The 16152-nt window shown below is 42.5% G+C and overlaps 1 protein-coding gene across 3 annotated transcripts in view; it reads left to right on the forward strand.

Moving 5' to 3' along the window:
- Positions 1 to 16152, forward strand: part of gulp1b (GULP PTB domain containing engulfment adaptor 1b) — a 297575-nt gene that overhangs the window by 234429 nt on the left and 46994 nt on the right. For all 3 annotated transcript variants that reach the window (XM_078228542.1, XM_078228545.1, XM_078228544.1), the window contains exon 8: positions 3284 to 3376. In XM_078228542.1, coding sequence (XP_078084668.1) covers positions 3284 to 3376 — 93 coding nt within the window. The remainder of the gene's footprint in view (positions 1 to 3283; positions 3377 to 16152) is intronic.

The following is a 16152-nucleotide window of genomic DNA, read 5'->3' on the forward strand; positions in this document are numbered from 1 at the left end:
ATACTGGTGATTATGGAGTTTTGTGACATGCATGCAATAGCTGAATAGCTGGAGGAATTCAGAGATATGGTTGTGTGGGTGGAAGCATTAATACATGTGTGAAGGTAAGGTGGAGTATGTCGATGTTGGGCATGAGTCTGAAAGGCAGTGAATGCTTTTGGTTGAGTGATGGGGGTGTGGTACATTGAGCAGTGCGAGAGGTTGATGTTGTAGTGGGCAGGAGAGGGAAGGTGCATTCACTGATGTCGACCAGCCAAGTGAAGTGATTAGTTTGGAACTGCTAGTAGCTCCATTGAGTCTAGAGCCTGTGAGTTAACCTTCCTGGTCATCTGCTCCCACTCCTTTCTGAAGATGGTCTTTGATTATCCCCTGGCTCCCTGCAGTACCATGGGGTCCTGCCCACCAGCACAGCTGATGCCCCCGGCACTGCATCCACCTGTCTGGATCTTTCTGTCTGCCCTGGTGTGCATTTTTTCAGGAATTTCCACCACAGCCATCTTTTTTCCCATCCTCTCTTTAAGAGGCAGCCTGACTTTCAGAAAAATAAAACATACTGTCAGTACCAACTACTCTGAACAGATTATTCTGGCAGCATTGAGAAGGAGCGACCGGCAATGGATGCTCTATGTTCTTGCCCTGAAATAATGTAGATTAGATGAGTAGGCCAATTTTTTGTCTTATTTACGTTGGTTTGAGACATGCTGCAAATCGTGGGCCCTGCACCCAAAAATCGGGGTGATTAAATTTCTGATGAGTGGAAAACTGCTTCTGTGACTGATGTCGAAAATGAGGCAGGTTACACTTTATTAATGCACATGAAATTCATTTACAAGTGATAATTATTTCCATTTGTGGTAAATATAACAGTGACATTTCTTCCATTCCGTGAATTGCCCTCCCTAATTCAAAACGGGGGCTGTGACTATATTTTGAATTCCTTCAGATCCAAATGAAAGCCAAAATGTAAGGACATGCATAAGAGATAGTTTATGGAGGAGGATAAAATGGAGTGAGGAAGGCCAGAAGCAATAAAGGGCATTTCAACCTTGGGTAAACAAGCTTGGTATGATGCCTAAAATGGATTGAGAAAGTACTTCAATAAAAAGGCAAAATGCTGGAAATACTCAGAGATTTAACCTGGGAGTAATAAGACAGATTGATAGTTTGAGTGAAACCTTGCATCAGAACTGGTATGTAACAAAATGTTAATCTCTGTTTTCTTCCTTGCGTTCTGAGAAAGATTGGCAAAGAATCATAGAGGTATACGGCACAGAAAGGGGACCTTTGGTCCAACATGTCTGTGCCGGTCAAAGACAAACCACCTAACTATCTCTTGGTCTGTCTTAATTCCTGTTATTTCAGATTTTTAACATTTTTATTTTTTTCAATTTTATTTCTAACTTGTGGAACTGGGACAGAATTAGGAGAAAGTTTTTATCCACTGGTGTAGATCTGGCCCAAACAGTTGAGAAGAAGTAATAAAAACAGAAAATGTTAGAAATACTTACCATCTGTGGAAAGAGAAATGGGAGGGTGGAATTTTACAGCCCTTCCCGCCAGCAGGATATTCCAGTCCTGCCGAAGTCAACAGAATTTTGAACAGCTTGCAGCATTTTCCAGCCCCGTCAATGCCATAGCAGGATTGTACAATTCGGCCCTGAATAAACGTTTCAGGTCAATTTTACCAAAACAGAATAGAAATGTACTAATAGATTGGCCTGATTTCACAGTGCCAGTAGCGATGGTGCATTTAACCTTGGGCCAGTAGTGAACATCAGTGAGACCCCACAACCTCCGGTATGTGCACATTATACTCATAGAATCCCTACAGTGCAAAAGGGAGGCCATTCAGCCCATCAAGTCTGCACCGACTCATAATCGGGTTTACCCCTTAATCCCACATATTTATCCCAGTAATCCCCCTAATCTACACATCTTGGGACGCTGAGGGACAATTTAGCATGGCCAATCAACCTAACCTGCACATCTTTGGACTGTGGCAGGAAACAGGAGCACTCGAAGGAAACCTACACAAACACGGAGAGAATGTGCAAATGTCACACAGTCACCCAAGGCCGGAATTGAACCCAGGTCCCTGCCACTGTGAGGTAGCAGTGCTAACCACTGTGATTTCCTGCTAATACAAAAGTTGCAGTGAGCTAACAATGTTACTCCCAAGGGTTCTTCAAATGACAAGTATGAAACCAGCATATTTACCACTAATTACAAAGTGAATACACTTTTAAATTTGACACCTGTACTTTCGGGTGTAAAGAGCCTCTCCTATCAGTACACAAATACTTAATGAGGACGCCCACAACATTTTAAAACAGGTTTACTCTGGGCGCTCTGGTTTCCTCCCACAGTTTAAAAAAAAATGCCCAATAATGTGTAGGTTAAATAGATTAGCCATGGTAAATGTGTAGGGTTATGGGGATAGAGTGGGGAAGTCAGCCTGGATAAGATGCTCTGTCAGAGATTCAATGTAAACTTAATAGGCCAAATCATACAGCGCAGAAGAGGGCCTTTGGCCCATCGGGTCCGCACCAACACATTAGAAACACCTGACCTCCCACCTAATCCCATCTGCCAGCACTTGGCCCATAGCCCTGCATGTTATGATGCGCCAAGTGCTCATCCAGGTACATTTTAAACTTTGTGTGACAACCAGCCTCCACCCCCTCCCAGGTAGCGCATTCCAGACCGTCGTCACTCTCTGGCTAAAAAAGTTTTTCCTCACATTCTCCGTAAACCTCCCATCCCTCACTTTAACTTGTGTCCCCTCATGACTGTCCCTTCAACTAAGGGGAATACCTTTTCCTTGTCCACTCTGTCCATGTCTCTCTTAATTTTGTATACCTCGATCAGGTCGCCCCTCAGTCTTCAATGCTCCAATGAAAACAACCCAGGCCTATCCAACCTCTCTTCATAACTTAAATGTTCCATCCCAGGCAGCATCGTGGTGAATCTCCTCTGCGTCCCCTCCAGTGATGAATCACATCCTTCTGATAATATGGCGACCAGAACTGCACGCAGTGCTCTAGCTGTGGCCTCACCAAAGTTCTGTATGACTCCAACATGACTTCCCTGCTTTTGCACTGTAGGGATTCTATGATTATTATTAATCATCATGACATATCCTAGTCCTTCGAGAATATTGGGTCTCCTCCAATGCAAGTCTTTTTCATTACCAAAATCAGACAATTATAGTTCTAAAATCTGTTTTCTGCACGCGGACATGTTTAAACAGTTGTACAGTTTCAAAAATAAAGTTATTTTACAGATTCAGGAATTGGAAACCGAGAATATTGAATTGAAAAAGAAAGTTCAGGAGATGGAAATTAATGTCAAGGTAACTCAAGGTCCATCATCACCAGTAAGTACAAAAACTGTGGTTACTTTCCCTTTTCTTTTTAATCCATAATTGAAGTACATAATATTTGATAGTATAAATTGTATTATAGCCAAAACGTGTTTGTTCTCATCGAAAAAACATCCTGGAAGTGGATTTAAACATCTCAAAGCCTTTTGGCCCTTACCTGTAACTATTTTATTTTAAACAATGCAACCCTCTTTGCCTACATTTATTGTTGAAATGCAAGTTATTTAAAATAATGAATTGATTTGTTATTTTGCTGTTTTGATGCAGTTTCTTAAAGAAGAAATGTTTTAAAAATGTATTGGTCATATTTAACCCTGCACTATATGGTCTAAAGTATAGGCTTAATGGTGGCAGGTAGGTTGTGAAATATTTGACCTGATCTGGCAATTAATTTGAATGTTTTCACCATCTTTTTTAATAATGCAAAACTCCTTTCAAAGAGATTAATCAATTTTAGAACCAATTACAAGTACCAACTTAAAATGAATGATTGGATAAACCGATATAAACTTTATATGATATAAAATATTTCTTAAAAAAGCTTTAAAATTTCTATCCTGCTTTTGAACATGTTTTGTCATGTTAGAAAAAAAACAAACTATTTGCTATGAACTGATTTTCACTCAACCATTCAACAAATAGTCTTCTGCTACTTTTGCCACCTTTAGTTTGATGCCACAGAGATCTCTCAGCAAATAATATTGTCGTGTCCCAGAAAGTCGTTTGCAAAAACAGCACTGAAGCAAATGGTCTTTGCATTTCCTTTTGCTTTTTTGTTCTCTCAATCTGATGGCATTGCTTTGAGAGCTGCGGCAGCAACATCTTAGATGCTCAGAGCTTTTCATTCAGATGGTTGTGATAATTAAAATCCTAAAATGTGCAGGTTAGGTGGATTGGCCGTGCTAAATTGCCCCTTAGTATCAGGGAGATTAGCAGGATAAATATGTGGGTTTAAGGGGCTAGGGCCTGGGTGGAGTTGATGTCGGTGCAGGCTCAATAGGCCAAATGGCCTCCTTCTGCACTGTAAGGATTTTATGATTCTAAGTGAATATTTGAATTTTAAATCGAATTGCATCTCTCAAGTAATGAGTGTAATGAAGGAATCTTCACATGCTGGAGAGCCTCTGCAGATTGAAACTAATAGGAACAGTACTTATTAGGCTACCTTGGATTCCTTTTTGAAAGTTCTGTACCGGAAGCCTCAAGTGTCTGCCTTCTGATCCACTTAAAGATTTACCATTTTTTACCTCTCGTATTTATTTCCTCTCGTTTTTCTGTCAAAATGTGTTTACTCGGATGTCTCTGCGCTTCAGTTTTATTTGTAACATCCATTTGCTGACTGTTTTACCGTTTAATTCTCCTGAGGTTGTTTACCATCCTCTTAACAGTTATAGAGTGGAATTCTTCCAAAAAAATTCTAAGTGTCAAATTCGCGAGAAAACTGGAGTAATTCACGTTGGTTTTTTCAGTGGGAGTTCAGACTAGAATCTCCCGCACTCTGTGAGAGTAATTCACGCAGAGGCCACCAGCGTGAATATCGTTATAAATCAGGGGGTGGGGCCTATTCCTGCCTGGGAAGCTGAAACCAGCGGGCCTCTGTGCATGTACAATGGCCCCACACTGTCAGCCTCCTGTTTGAGGCCAGCTCAATCGCTGGCCAGCCCGCAGCCCCCATAGTGCTGCCCCCGCTTCCCCCCAAACCCTTAACGGCTGATCGCGGGCCCTCCCGACCATTCCTGGGTTGACCTCCACCCCCACCCTGGACCACCACCCCCCCCCCCCCACAATCTCCAGCATCCCCCAAGTAGTGTGTCCTCCCTCCGCCCACCCCCTGCCCCGCCACCTCCCAGCAGTGCCCATTTCTACTCCCCACCCCGCAGGCAGAGCCCACCCTCTGGCCTCCCTCTTGCCCCCATGCAAAGAGGCAGTGGGAACCCCCCCCCCCAACCTATTACTCCCTTGGCCACACCCCCACCAGGCCCAGCCCCTTGGCACTGCCCCATGCCAAGATTGAAATTACCTGATCTTCCTGCCAGTTTCCACTGCTGCTCTGACAGTGCCAGAAATCCGGGGTTGGGTGATGTGCATGCAACAGGAACGCATGTGCAAATCCCGCGCATGTCCGGATGTGAGATTCTCCCACCCCGCTACACTAGAAAACTAGCGCGGTGGGGTGGGAGAATCGCCCCCATGATCTTGGTTGCCATTTTGCTTCATTTGATATTAAGCCTTTAGTACCTGAGTCCAGCTCATTTATTTACCCACACATGAACACACATGCATACAGTGTTATCACGGGTGTCCACTTGTTTTCAATTTTGTCCATTATAAATTCCCGTTTCCGCAATTGTAATGGCACTGCAAATCACCAGTGGCTGGAGAGTGAAATCGCAGCCTGATGAGTTTGCTCTGGAGTGCTCCATTTTAAATGAAAACGCAAGAATTTGTAATACAAATGCAAAATATTTAACTTTCCAGCAAATGCTGAAAATAAGAAATGCCAACAAAAGATGTTGGAAATACTCATCAGGTCAGAAAGAAACAAAATGTTCATGTTTCAAGTTGATGGCTTTTCATCGGAACTGGAGAAAGTTAGAGATTTAAAGCAATTTGAACAACCAAGTAGGCAGGACCATGGGGAGAAGAAGAAGAAATAAATAGGAATGTCTAACAGGATGGAAAGCAGGAGAGCTTAGATGACAGAAGGGATGAGGGTGCAAGGCAAAATTAGAACCATTAAAGATGGATCTGGAGAGCTGTAAACATCACATCACAACAGAATATTACCAACAGCTGCAGTCCAAAAAAATGGGAGTCTCATTAGGATCTGAACTCAAGTGTTGAGTCTGGAAGATTGGAAAGTTCTGAAAGGTGAGATACTATTCCTCAAGTTTTGGGTAATCTTCATCGGAATAGTGTAGGAAGCCAAGGACAGAGAGATCAGATTGGCAGTGGCAGCAAATTAAAATGACAGATGTTCAGAAACTCAGGGTAATAAGTGCAGACTGAATGGAGGTGTTCCACAAAACAATCACCCAATCTGCATTTGGTCTCCCCAAGGCAAAGGAGACAACAAATACAGTCTGGTAAATTGAAAGAGGACCAAGTAAATCGGCACTTTAGCTGGATGGAGTGTTTAGGGCCCACAGACAGTGGGGAGCAAGAGGGTAAAAATACAGGATATCTCATCCTGTATTTGTATGAGAAGCTGATTGAGTGAGGATGAGATGTGATGGTGGTTGGGGATTGTACCAGGGTGTCAAGAAGGCAAAGGTCCCTTTGGAATGCAGAAAGGAGAGGAAAAAGGAAGATGTGTTTGGTAATATCATCAAGCTGGAAGTAGTAGAGGATGATCTGTTCAATGCGGAAGCTGCTTTCGTGAAATGCCAGGGGAGAACCTGATTGTGGTTCTGAGGGGCAGGGTAAGGGGTACGAGCCCTATCATAGTCATAACCTTTTGTTCTTTCACCCCCTTGCTACTTTCCCTACTTCTAAACTTCATTTAAATCTGTTACATCTCTTTACTACTACTTTTTGATGAAAAGCCATTGACCTGAAGGATTAACTTCTCTTTCTACAGATGCGACATGACCTACTGAGTATTTTCAGCATTTTACATTTTTGCTCCAGGAGTTTATAATGCTGATATAAAAACTGTACAATTTTAACATGGATAGTGAACCACATCGATGCATCTAGTCCACTCGGGTAGTGCACTAGAAAGCTTTAGATTGGCTAAGAGGGAGTTGAAGAGCGAGCTTAGAAGGGCTAAAAGGGGACATGAGAAGACTTTGGCGGATAGGGTTAAAGAGAATCCTAAGGCGTTCTATAGGTATGTCAAGAACAGAAGGTTGGTTAGGGCAAGTTTAGGGCCAGTTATAGATGGCAGAGGGAAGTTATGTGTGGAACCGGAGGAGATTGGTGAAGCATTGAACCAATATTTCTCTTCGGTGTTCACGCAAGGGGACATGAATATAGCTGAGGAGGACACTGGGTTGCAGGGGAGTAGAATAGACAGTATTACAGTTGATAAGGAGGATGTGCAGGATATTCTGGAGGGTCTGAAAATAGATAAATCCCCTGGTCCGGATGGGATTTATCCAAGGATTCTCTGGGAGGCAAGAGAAGTGATTGCAGAGCCTCTGGCTCTGATCTTCAGGTCGTCGTTGGCCTCTGGTATAGTACCAGAAGATTGGAGGTTAGCGAATGTTGTCCCATTGTTTAAGAAGGGGAACAGAGACTTCCCCGGGAATTATAGACCGGTGAGTCTCACTTCTGTTGTCGGCAAGATGTTGGAAAAAATTATAAGGGATAGGATTTATAGTTATTTGGAGTGTAATGAATTGATAGGTGATAGTCAGCATGGTTTTGTGGCAGGTAGGTCGTGCCTTACTAACCTTATTGAGTTTTTTGAGAAAGTGACCAAGGAGGTGGATGGGGGCAAGGCAGTGGACGTGGTATATATGGATTTTAGTAAGGCGTTTGATAAGGTTCACCATGGTAGGCTTCTGCAGAAAATGCAGATGTATGGGATTGGGGGTGATCTAGGAAATTGGATCAGGAATTGGCTAGCGGATAGGAAACAGAGGGTGGTGGTTGATAGTAAATATTCATCATGGAGTGCGGTTACAAGTGGTGTACCTCAGGGATCTGTTTTGGGGCCACTGCTGTTTGTAATATTTATTAATGATCTGGATGAGGGTATAGTTGGGTGGATTAGCAAATTTGCTGATGACACCAAAGTCGGTGGTGTGGTAGACAGTGAGGAAGGGTGTCGTAGTTTGCAGGAAGACTTAGACAGGTTGCAAAGTTGGGCCGAGAGGTGGCGGATGGAGTTTAATGCGGAGAAGTGTGAGGTAATTCACTTTGGTAGGAATAACAGATGTGTTGAGTATAGGGCTAACGGGAGGACTTTGAATAGTGTGGAGGAGCAGAGGGATCTAGGTGTATGTGTGCATAGATCCCTGAAAGTTGGGAATCAAGTAGATAAGGTTGTTAAGAAGGCATATGGTGTCTTGGCGTTTATTGGTAGGGGGATTGAATTTAGGAGTCGTAGCGTTATGTTGCAACTGTACACAACTCTGGTGCGGCCGCACTTGGAGTACTGTGTGCAGTTCTGGTCCCCACATTACAGGAAGGATGTGGAGGCTTTGGAGAGAGTGCAGAGGAGGTTTACCAGGATGTTGCCTGGTATGGAGGGGAGATCCTATGAGGAGAGGCTGAGGGATTTGGGATTGTTTTCGCTGGAAAGGCGGCGGCTAAGAGGGGATCTTATTGAAACATATAAGATGATTAGAGGTTTAGATAGGGTGGATAGTGATAGCCTTTTTCCTCTGATGGAGAAATCCAGCACGAGGGGGCATGGCTTTAAATTGAGGGGGGGTAGTTATAGAACCGATGTCAGGGGTAGGTTCTTTACCCAGAGGGTGGTGAGGGATTGGAATGCCCTGCCAGCATCAGTTGTAAATGCGCCTAGTTTGGGGGCGTTTAAGAGATCCGTAGATAGGTTCATGGACGAAAAGAAATTGGTTTAGGTTGGAGGGTCACAGTTTTTTTTTTTAACTGGTCGGTGCAACATCGTGGGCCGAAGGGCCTGTTCTGCGCTGTAATGTTCTATGTTCTATGTTCTAGTTGTCTTCCACGTCGTCTAAAGATTCTGTGAAATACATATATGTGAAAATGTATCTTTGGTGGCAGTTCTCATGATGAGTTAGAATGTACTTTGTTTTAAATTCTATAGCATGCAGTATATCACAAGGACCACTGATTTGATTTAATCATTGAAATTTTTTTTTTTAATCTGAAAAAATTGAGAGTATTCATTGTTACAGTTTCTACCACTTAACAATCCACTTTTAAAATTGGCAGTCGTTTATGTTGACTAAAAAGTTAGAAGCATTACCCATTTTTATTGATACCACTTTTAAAGTTGCTGATCATAGTGTTCTCGTTATTTTTAGGCAAAGTAGCTTTACTTATCACTTGTTTGCACCTTGATAATGACGCACTGAATACAGAAAAAACAAATGTAACTAAAAAATACCTTGTTACAGTGCACTGAATGTAAGAAGAGCCTTGCTGTCTGTTTGAAAGCCTTACCCAAAATCAGCATCAGTGGACACAGAGCTTTCATCCATCAAACACTGAAACAAAGATTCAGAATCACAGAATCTTCACAGTGCAGAAGGAGGCCGTTCAGCCCATCAAGTCTGCACTGGCTTGCTGAAAGAGCATCCTACCTAATCCCACTCCTTAACTCTCTCTTACTTTCCCAGCAAATTTTTGCTTCCCATCCATCAACTGCAATAAATGGCCCAGATTTCAAAGCCGTCCAGTAAATACAGACCCTGCTGGTAACAGTGGGCCATATTTTTGTTATTTTTCAATTGCAGCGACATGAAACCATCTCCTCCAAACAAGGAAGTCTGTCAAGAAATGTGTGTTATTTGTCAGAATTCAGTATTACATTGTCACACAACATCGAAGCAGGAGTTCCCTGGCAGAATTGTAGTTGGACTTTTAGTTCTGGTTCAAATTAGTATGCGAACTGTCTCATAGGGTCAGGGTGATTTTGAATCGGCCAGATTTAGAGAAAAGCGATGTCACTATGTCTATAAGCAAAGACAATGTTGGAAATCTGAAAGGAAATCAGAAAATACTGAAGATATTCAGTGGGTCAGGCAGCAGCTGTGGAAAGAGGGATAAGGTTAACATGTTAAGCCTGTGACCTTTTATACAGAACCAAAAATGTTAGAAATCTAACAATTTTAAACAAATGCAGAGCCAGAGGAAAAAAGGAAAGGGATGGGCAGAATGAAAGAACAATGGGAAAGGCTGTGATATTGTGGACAACAGGATTGATTAAATGACACAAAGGATGGTGGTGCAAGGCAAAAAGAAAGGGTAATGAGACACTACAACTGCAACATTATACAATTTGTGCAAAAAGGTATTTCTTTAAAAATTGTTTGTAGCAAATTTGATTGTTTCCAATTAATAATTGTTTTTGTGGGTTCCAGCCGACCTGCTTTTTCAGCAGTAACAAATGCAAGTTGAGTTCACATGAACATGCCTGGAATTAGCAGTGGAGACACTATCTTCTGCTTAAAAATAATGTCTGTGTTATTTTGGGGATTGTATATCAGTGACCAGGGTTTTTGTCCAAATCATCAGCTTATTGTTCAAATAATGATGACAAAAATGACTCTAGTATGTCTGCTCAAGGAGTTTGGGAAGTGGGGTGAAGCATAGAAAATAGAAGCAGGAGTCGGCTATTCGGCCCTGTGAACCTGCTCCGCCATTCATTTTGATCATGGCTGATCATCAAATTCAATGTCCTGATTTCACCGCCACCCCCCCCCCCCCCACCTTCTCCATACCCCTTGATCCCTTTAGCCCCAAGAACTATAATGTCTTCTTGAAATCACACAACGTTTTGGCCTATGTGATAGTGAATTCCACATATTCACTACTCTCTGAGTGAAGGAATTTCTCCTCATCTCAGTTCCAATAATTTTACCCCTTATCTTCAAATTATGACCCCTAGTTCTGGACTCCTCCACCATTGGGAACATTCTTTCTGAATCTACCCTGTCTAACCCTGTTAGAATTTTATAAGTCTCTATGAGATCCCTTCTCACTCTTCTAAACTCCAATGAATATAATCCTAATTAATTTAGTGTCTCCTCATTTGACAGACCTGCCATCCCACAAATCAGCCTGATAAATCTTTGTTGCACTACCTCAATAGCAAGGACAGCCTTCCTCAGATAAGGACACCAAAACTGCACACAATAGAACAAAGAACAAAGAAAATTACAGCACAGGAACAGGCCCTTCGGCCCTCCAAGCCTGCACCGACCATGCTGCCCGACTTAACTAAAACCCCCTACCCTTCTGGGGACCATATCCATCTATTCCCATCCTATTCATGTACTTGTCAAGACGCCCCTTAAAAGTCACTACCGTATCCGCTTCCACTACCTCCTCGGCAACAAGTTCCAGGCACCCACTACTCTGTGAAAAAACTTTCCTCGTACATCTCCTTTAAACCTTGCCCCTCGCACCTTAAACCTATGCCTCCTAGTAATTGACTCTTCCACCCTGGGAAAAAGCTTCTGACTATCCACTCTGTCCATGCCTCTCATAATCTTGTAGACTTTTATCAGGTCTCCCCTCAACCTCCGTCGCTCCAGTGAGAACAAACCAAGTTTCTCCAACCTCTCCTCATAGCTAATGCCCTCCATACCAGGCAACATCCTGGTAAATCTTTTCTGTACCCCAGGTGTAGCCTCACCCGCCCTATACAATTGCAGTAAAACATCCCCAGGGTAGGGGGAACAAAACTGAGGGACAGGACTAATTTTGATATATTCTCATCCCCACTTAGTAGCTAGAAAAGATTGGATTGATTTGATTGATTGGTCTAATGAGGGTTGCTGCTTTGTGGTTTTATTTGTAAATGAATCAGCATGGTCACGTCGATGGTCCAGAACTCACTGCTGTGGTGATATTGGTTAGACCACCATACTCCTAATCATCCTGTGGGGAATTTAGGCCACAGTTTGGTGAATAAATAATCTGAATTAGCCACCACCCAGAAGAGTGGCAAATTGGAAGCAGTGCAGTCAATGGATAATTAAACATTTATTGGTTCACTTGCTTTTGGTTGGAATTTCAACACAATTTATTAGTTCATTTAGTAACATCAAGCAGAAAATTAGTCAAAGATATCAATTCAAATGAATGTTAGCTGTAGCTGAGAACTGCTGATTTTCAGACGACTACTGCACCTCTGTCCCGATTGACATCCAAAATGTTATTTTGGAACCAATACAGATAACAGTCATTTCAATTTCACAATGTTTCAAGGATTATCCTCCTTTTTATGATTACAGGATTTAGCAGTATTTTATAAATAAATATAAATAACACTCACATTTACATTAAACGTTTGCAAAAGTGTGAGCTTTGATCAACATGATTCAGAAAATTTGGAATTTGCAAAACAACTATTTTAAAGACCAGCATTGCATCTTTCAAATGTGTTCCAGTTTATGATTCCTGTATACTTAGCCCAGCCAATGCCGTTCTGCAATAATCTCATATTTGGAGTAGGAATCTCCGGCTTTCATTCAGCAAATTCAACATCGTTGTTCACTTTAATGGTGATATGGCTACAATATTTATTTATTCAGCTATTTTGGCAAGGGTAACAGTGGAGTGGCATAAGTAATGGTGGAAGTTATTTATGCCACAAATTTCCAAATATGCCAAAGTGGAACATGAGCAGCCTAAATTGGTCCCTGCAACGACACTATTATAATAATGCAGATTTCCCAGAAATTCTTGATCAAACTTATATGAACTAATTATAGAAATAATTCAGATTAATTTTACACCATGGGGGCATTTCAAACATGAAACTCATATTCCAGCGTATGGCATTTGCTATTTGCAAAACAATTGTATGAATAGGGACCTTTAGATTATTGTATCCAAGATAAACTTGGTTATTATTTCAGTCTGGAAAATCATTGTTGTCAAATAGATGGCTACAGTTGTGCTGGCTTTGTGATCTTAAAGTCTTGATCCTGCCTTCCACAAGCTCCAATTTCTACAGCACTGTAAATCATGAGACCGGCCAGTCAGGAACAGTTGCACATGCACACCCGCTTGCACTGCATCCATCGACACACGCAGAGTTCCTCACAGCATTGGCCAATGTACAACTGTGACCAAGATTAGGTACTAATTTCTGCTTGAGAAATATGTAGACCTTGATCAAATTTCTATGCCTTTGGACTGTAGAATGTGATACTTTGCTTTAAAGCATATCAGTTGTGAAGTTTTCCGATATTGGCAAGTGCTTGAGTGATTTGCTCAAAGGCAGAAATGACTCATAAGGTACATATTTGTGCATTGAAGGCTAGTGATTTCCAGTGTGTGAAAGTGCACAATTAGGTCCTAGTCTTGCATGGACAAAGATTCATTAACTGCGCCGTATTCAGTTGTAACTTGTAGAACAAAGAACAAGGAAAATTACAGCAGGCCCTCCAAGCCTGCACTGACTATGCTGCCTGTCTGAACTAAAACCCCCTCCCCTTCCGGGGACCATATCCCTCTATTCCCATCCTATTCATGTATCTGACGCCCCTTAAAAGTCACTATCGTATCTGCTTCCACTACCTTCCCAGGCAGCGACTTCCAGGCACGCACCACCATCTGTGTGAAAAAAACTTGCCTCATACATCTCCTTTAAACCTTGCTCTTCGCACCTTAAACCTATGCCCCTCAATAATTGACTCTTCCACCCTGGGAAAAAGCTTCTGACTATCCACTCTGTCCATGCCCCTCATAATCTTGTAGACTTCTATCAGGTCCCCTCTCAACCTCCATTGTTCCAGTGAGGACAAACTAAGTTTCTCCAACCTCTCCATAGAATCCCTACAGTACAAAAGGAGGCCATTCGACCCATCAAGCCTTTTCGGACAACAACCCCACCCAGGCTTTAGCCCCATAACCCCACATATTTACCCTGCTAACTTACTAATTTAGCTTCTTCCTAACTCACATTTAAACAGTATTTATGTGGTGCAGAACAGCTATTGCAAATGGATAGTGCATGCAGAAGGGGAATGTTAGGTTGAGATACAGTCCTTCCCGCCGATGTCATGTCTGATGAAGGCAGCAAGAAATGCGCTCTTTGCAGTTGCAGCATCACCAGACTCGACCTTTCTCCAATGATATATTCTTTGTTGTCCTGCTTATGCCTGAAAGGGTGCGGTGCTGTCCGAACTCTTCCTGTTGTACCGGTCAAATTTACAGGAAGGTTTACTCGCTACCAAACCTATTTTCAGTGTTTTCTATAAAAACTAAACATGTATTTGGACGTTAGTTACACCCACCCCCACCATACGTGAGTCTAACTTAAATCACAATGTTATATGTCGAGTCAATTTTGGCTGGCATCCAAATCATCTAAATATTCCTTTTACTAAATTTTCCTTCAGCATTATACCATTTCTATCTAGCTACACAAAAACTGGCTTTTTCACTTTTAATGTGATCCTGAGGCATTTAGTGGAAATTAAATGGGAACACAATCTATCGACTGCCCATCCTAGAAGTGCATTCTTAAAAATTTCACCTTTCATTTTATGTGCAGCAGCCGCAAGGAATCACTATAACTTCCTAAGAGCATCATTTGTTGTATGAGTCTGTTTTGAATAGTTTGCATTCATTTTCAATTGATCTGAAGTAAAAATATTATTGGGCATGAGCTTCTATGGATTGGCAACCCGAATTGGATTGCCCCACTCTCCTCTCATTTCCTTATTTTGAAATGTTTTCGATCCTGTCTTGCCGAACCTTCTGCCTCAGGCCAGGCAAGAACAGTGCAGGACAGGATGTTCCTGAGGCCTTCAGTCAATTGCTGCTGAATCAGAGGCAAGAAGGTCACGTCCCCTTTTTTATGGCACCGGCTGCAGTAGATCATGTATCTCTATAGCTCCAGCCACTTCCAAGCCAGGGAAAAGGCAGGTTCGTCAGCCAAGTGGTTAGAATTTGGGGTGTCGGGTCAGGGTGGTGGTGCAGGTTGGCCAGTCGAGGGGATGAGCTGATGGTCAGCCAGGGTGATGGGATTGGTCGGCCGGGATAGGTGATTGGTTTGCCAGTTGGAGAGGGGGGGGTGGTCAGCCAATCAGGAGGATGGGATCAGCTAGTCAAGGGAGGCAGGCGGTCAGCTTATTCTGGTGGCGAGGAGGTTTGGGGGCAGGGGCAGGTTGGACAGCTTGAGGGTGGTGTGGGATGATTGGGCATTTGGAGGGCTCGTTTCGGGCAAGGCCTGACAGGGTAAGTGGAAGAAGTTCAATGGAGGCGAAGTTAGCAAAGCCCCTTGGAGGGGGTTCGGAGAGTCCTGTACAGGGGTATTGTCCTGTACAGGGAAGTCTTGTGGAGGGGGAGTTGGAGGGACCACTGTGGAGGGGGGAGTTGGGGGGAGCCCTGTGGGAGAGGTGAGGTGTGAACACTTCTGAGAGTGGGGAATAGATTTTAACCCAGTGACAGTGAAGGAACGGTGATAAAGTTCCTAGTCAGGATGGTGTTGATTTGGAGGGGATCTTGAGGGTGATGGTGTTCTGCTACACTTGTCCTTCCAGTGGTAGAGGTCATGGGTTTGGAAGACGCAGCCGAAGGAGCAATGAAGCATTTAAAATATTTATTAGAGAATATGAATAATTAATTCACAATTATAATGGATCGATCTAAAATTAAAAGCCCAATTGTTTCCACTGTTCAGCAAATTCACTTATTTAAAGCTTAAAATAAAACATTACTAAAATAATCAATCATATTTCCAAAACTATCTTTGGAAGCTATTCAGCAATACCCTGAGGTTAATGTTGAACTTGTGACGTTCTTTTCCAAGCCAAAACACAGGGCACCCTGACCAACAGGGCTGAGAGGAGCTAGATGTAAAGCACACCAGGATTGAGATTTGATTTGATTTATTATTGTCACATGTATTAGTATACAGTGAAAGTATTGTTTCTTGCACGCTATACAAAGCAAACTAGACATAGAGAAGGAAAGGAGAGAGTGCAGAATGTCGTGTTACAGTCATAGTGAGGATGTAGAGAAAGATCAACTTAATGCGAGGTAGGTTCATTCAAAAATCTGATGGTAGCAGGGAAGAGGAGGAGGAGGAAATGGAATTTTAACATTATAAACGACTAGAACTCCGAATCATAACTAGTCACAGTTGAATAGCA

The sequence above is a fragment of the Mustelus asterias genome, chromosome 14 (genome assembly GCF_964213995.1).
Source record: "Mustelus asterias chromosome 14, sMusAst1.hap1.1, whole genome shotgun sequence".
Taxonomy (NCBI): Eukaryota; Metazoa; Chordata; class Chondrichthyes; order Carcharhiniformes; family Triakidae; genus Mustelus; species Mustelus asterias.